Below are 4,719 nucleotides of genomic sequence, written 5' to 3'. Positions count from 1 at the left end.
GGACCACAGATGTGCACCACCACACCTGGCTAATTTTTAAACTTTTTGTAAAAATGGGGTCTCACTATGTTGCCTAGGCCAGTCTTGAACTTGCGGGCTCAAGTAATCCTCCCGCCTCGGCCTTCCAAAGTGCTGGGGTTACATTCCTGAGCCATTGAACCTGGCCTGTTGTTTTCCTTCAAATTTTTTCTAGAGATGAGGTCTCATTGTGTTGCCTAGGCTGGTCTCAAAGTCCTGGGCTCAAGTGATCCTCCTGCCTTAGTCTCCCCAAGTGTTATAGACATGAGTGCACCATGCCAGTCCTATTGTTCACTTTTTTTTTTCTGAGACAGGTTCTCGTTCTGTCACCCACGCTGGAGTGCCATGACGTGATCAACCTCCCAAGCTCAAGCAGTCCTCCCATCTCAACCAGTCAAGTAGCTGGGTGTACGCCACCATACCCAGCTAATTTTTTATTTTTTGTAGAGATGGAGTCTCACCACGTTGCCCAGGCTGGTCTTGAACTCCTGGGCTCCAGTGATGTACCCGTCTTGGCCTCCCAGAGTGCCAGGATTACAGACATGAGCCACCGCACCCAGCCTGAAACTAGTATATCAGCATCTTAGGCATACCTTAATACTTGTTCTTTCAGATCAGCTTTCTTTGGTTCATATTTCCTTTTCTGTCCTTTTAAAAACTGATTTTTCTTTTGTTACTATCAGGTTTTAAAGGCAATTGGTTTACAGAGAACTGGAAAGCAAGAGGAGGCCTTTACTCTTGCACAGGAGGTGGCAGCCCTTGAACCCACAGATGACAACTCACTGCAGGCACTGACTATCCTTTACCGAGAGATGCACCGACGTATGTTTCTTTCTTTTCATTGTTTTTAAACTTGCGCTGAAAATTTTGGATATTTCTAACTGAGTTATCTGTTTGCCCTTGTCTGATTTGTCATTCATGATTTGAATGGATGACAGTAGGTAGAATAACACATTAGCCAGGGTTTGTGAGAACTGTAGATAGAAAGGATAGTTTACATGCATTAGGATCCTTGAATTGGAATGAGGATTAAAGTGACTTCATTTGTGATATTTTGATTTGCTAAATGGAGGCTTCACCCTTATTTTCACTTTTTAATATGGAAAATTTCAAGCAGACAAAAATAGAATAGAATAATAAACCCCGTTGTTCTTATTATCCACCTTCAGCAATTAACACATGGCCCGTTTTATTTTGTTTATACCCTTTCCCCTGGCAGATTATTTCAGAGCATATCCTAAGTAGTCCATCGTTTCTTCTGAAATAAAAGTTTTTATTGTTAATTTCTTAAATATTTCATTGTGAAATAATACATATTTTTCATAGTACATATTATAAAATAATCTTTTTTATGTAACATAAGTAAGTTTGATGTGTAATAATGAAAACTCATGCACCTACCTCCTAATTTAAGAAGTGGAGCATTGCCGGGCATAGTGGCTCATACCTGTAATCCTAGCACTTTGGATGCCGAGGCAGGCAGATCATTTGAGGTCAGGAGTTCGAGACCAGCCCGGCCAACATAGTGAAACCTTGTCAGCTGGGTGTGATGGTGCTTGCCTGTAATCCCAGCTACTTGGGAAGCTGAAGCAGGAGAATCAAAACCTCTACCTCCTGAGTTCATGCATCCTCTCCTGCCTCAGCTTCCCAGGTAGCTGGGATTACAGGCATGCACCACCATCCCCAGCTAATTTTTGTATTTTTAGTAGAAACGGAGTTTCACCATGTTGGCCGGGCTGGTCTCAAACTCCTGACCTCAAGTGATCCACCTGCCTTGGCCTCCGAAAGTGCTGGGATTACAGGCTTGAGCCACCGCGCCCGGCCTCTTATTTTTTTCTTCAGCAAATTAAACTTAACTCTGTGGCAAAGTCAGTACTCATTAAATATATTTTATTGAAGGAACATAGTCCACTTGGTAGATTTGAGGCTTGAATACTAGAAAGGCTTCTTTTTTGGTTTTTAATTTTTAAAAGATTTTAAGCTTTTGGTGACTAAACTCAATTATCCATAGATAAAAATATTAATGTCATCTTATCTAAATACGTATAGTCTTGAATCTTCCCTAAGGACTGTATAGTGTGATTATATTACTTGTAGATGAGAGATGACTATAGGCAAGTAATTTTGTATTCCTTTTTTTTTTTGAGACAGTCTCACTCTGTTGTCTAGGCTGGAGTGCAATGGCGCCATCTCGGCTCACTGCAAGCTCCGCCTCCTGGGTTCACGCCATTCTCCTGTCTCAGCCTCCCAAGTAGCTGGGATTACAGGAGCCCGCCACCACGCTTGGCTAATTTTTTGTATTTTTTAGTAGAGATGGGATTTTACCATGTTAGCCAGGATGGTCTCAATCTTCTGACCTCATGATCCACCTGCCTCGGCCTCCCAAAGTGCTGGGATAAGTTTGTATTCTTGACCATCCTAGCCATTTATAGTTAAAATTAGATCCATAATGTTTTTATTTAAAATTCAAAAAAATTTTTAAATTTAAAAAAAAAGTATTTTTGAATCGGAGTCTCACTCTGTTGCCCAAACTGGAGTGCAGTGGCACTACTATGGCTCACACTGTAGCCTCAACTTCCCAGGCTCAAATGATCACCCCACCTCAGCCTCCTGAGTAGCTGGGATTACAGGTGCATGGCAACATGCCTGGCTAATTTTTATATTTCTTCTAGAGATAGGGTCTCACTAAGTTGCCAGAGCTGGTCTCGAATTGCTGGGCTCAAGTGATTCACCCGCCTTGGCCTCCCAAAGTACTGGGATTGCAGGTGTGAGACACTGCACTGTGCCCATGATGTTTTTATTATTATCATTTTATGTTATTGCTTTTTTTCTGAGACAGAGTCTCACTGTTTTGCCCAGGCTGGAGTGCAGTAGCATGATCTCAGGTCACTACAACCTCTACCTCCCAGGTTCAAGCGATTCTCATGCCTCAGCCTCCTGAGTACCTGGGAATATAGGTGTGCATCACCACTGCCTGGCTAATTTTTGTAGTTTTAGTAGAGACAGGGTTTATCCATGTTGGCCAGGCTGGTCTTGAACTCCTGACCTCAAGTGATCCACCTGCCTTGGCCTCCCAAGGTGCTGGGATTACAGGCGTAAGCCACCGCTCCCTGCCTCCATGATGTTTTACATAGCAGATTAAGATACTTTCCAAAACATCTTATACCAGTTGGTGCATTTTTTATGTTTGTTGTTGAAGGAGTGTAATAACTGTCACATAATTTGTTTTTTCATAGATTATCTTGACAATGGTAATAATAAAATGGCAATTCAGCAAGCAGATAAACTGTTGAAGAAACATAAGGATCTTCATTGTGCTAAGGTAACTTCATTTGCCCTTCAGTTACTTACCTGTGGTGGGTTATATTTGTAATTCCTTACCTTAAAGAGAAAGGAGGGCTCGGCACTGTGGCTCACACCTGTAATCCTAGTACTTTGGGAGGCCAAGGCGGGGCAGATCACGAGGTCAGGAGTTCGAGACCAGCCTGACCAACATGTTGAAAACCCGTCTCTACTAAAAATACAAAAATTAGCCTGGCTTAGTGGCGTGCGCCTGTAATCCCAGCTACTCAGTAGGCTGAGGCAGCAGAATCACTGGAACCCGGGAGGTCGAGGTTGCAGTGAGTGGAGATCGCGCCATTGCATTGCGGCCCGGGCGACAGAGTGAGACTCTGTCTCAAAAAAAAAAAAAAAGAGAAAAGATAGCTAGTAGTGTTTTTTGTTTTTGAAATGGAGTTTCACTCTTGTTGCCCAGGCTGGAGTGCAATGGCTTGATCTCAGCTACCATAGCCTCTGCCTCCCAGGTTCAAACGATTCTCCTGCTTTAGCCTCTCACATAGTTGGGATTACAGGCATGCACCACCATGCCCAGCTAATTTTGTATATTTTGTAGTAGAAATGGGGTTTCCCCATGTTGGTCAGGCTGGTCTCAAACTCCCGACCTCAGGTGATCTGCCTGCCTCAGCCTCCCAGAGTGCTGGGGTTACAGGCGTGAGCCACTGGGTCCAGCTGACTATTTGTGTTTTTTCTCAGTACTTTATAGGTCATTTATTTCCATAGTCACTTACATGCCACAAGTGATATTTCTCTTTTCTTTTTTTGTGATGGAGTCTTGCTCTGTCGCTCAGGCTGGAGTGCAGTGGCACAATATCGGCTCACTGCAACCTCTGCCTCCCGGGTTCAAACGATTCTCCTGCCTAAGCCTCCCAAGTAGCTGGGACTACAGGCGTGTCCTACCATGCCCAGCTAATTTTTTTGTATTTTTAATAGAGACGGTGTTTTACGGTGTTAGCCAGAATGGTCTTGTTCTCCTGACCTCCTGATCTGCCTGCCTCGGCCTCCCAAAGTGCTGGGATTGTAGGCGTGAGCCACTGTGCCTGGCTGTGATATTTCAATGAAAGCTGTTTATTTATCCTTTGCATATTGCTTACCTAATTTATTTTATTTTCACAGAATCCTTTTATGCAATATTGTGCACTTTTTTTTTTTTTTTTTTTTTGAGACAAGGTCTCTATTAGCCAGGCTGGAGTGCAGTAGCACAACCGTGACTCACTACAGCCTTGGTCTTCTGATCTCAAATGATCCTCACATCTCAGCCTCCTGCATAGCTGGGACTACAGGGTGTACCACCATGCCTGGCTATTTTTTTTTTTTTTGGAGATAGGGTCTCTCTCACTCTGCTGCCTAGGCTGGACTGCAGTA

The 4,719-nt window shown here is 43.5% G+C and overlaps 1 protein-coding gene across 1 annotated transcript in view; it reads left to right on the top strand.

Moving 5' to 3' along the window:
* Positions 1-4,719, top strand: part of NAA25 (N(alpha)-acetyltransferase 25, NatB auxiliary subunit) — a 92,400-nt gene that overhangs the window by 17,984 nt on the left and 69,697 nt on the right. Inside the window, exon 2 of the mRNA XM_011928727.1 lies at positions 702-840. Coding sequence (XP_011784117.1) covers positions 702-840 — 139 coding nt within the window. The remainder of the gene's footprint in view (positions 1-701; positions 841-4,719) is intronic.

Source organism: Colobus angolensis, unplaced genomic scaffold (assembly GCF_000951035.1).
Source record: "Colobus angolensis palliatus isolate OR3802 unplaced genomic scaffold, Cang.pa_1.0 Scaffold79, whole genome shotgun sequence".
Classification (NCBI taxonomy): Eukaryota; Metazoa; Chordata; class Mammalia; order Primates; family Cercopithecidae; genus Colobus; species Colobus angolensis.
This window is presented reverse-complemented; position numbering and strand designations above follow the sequence as displayed.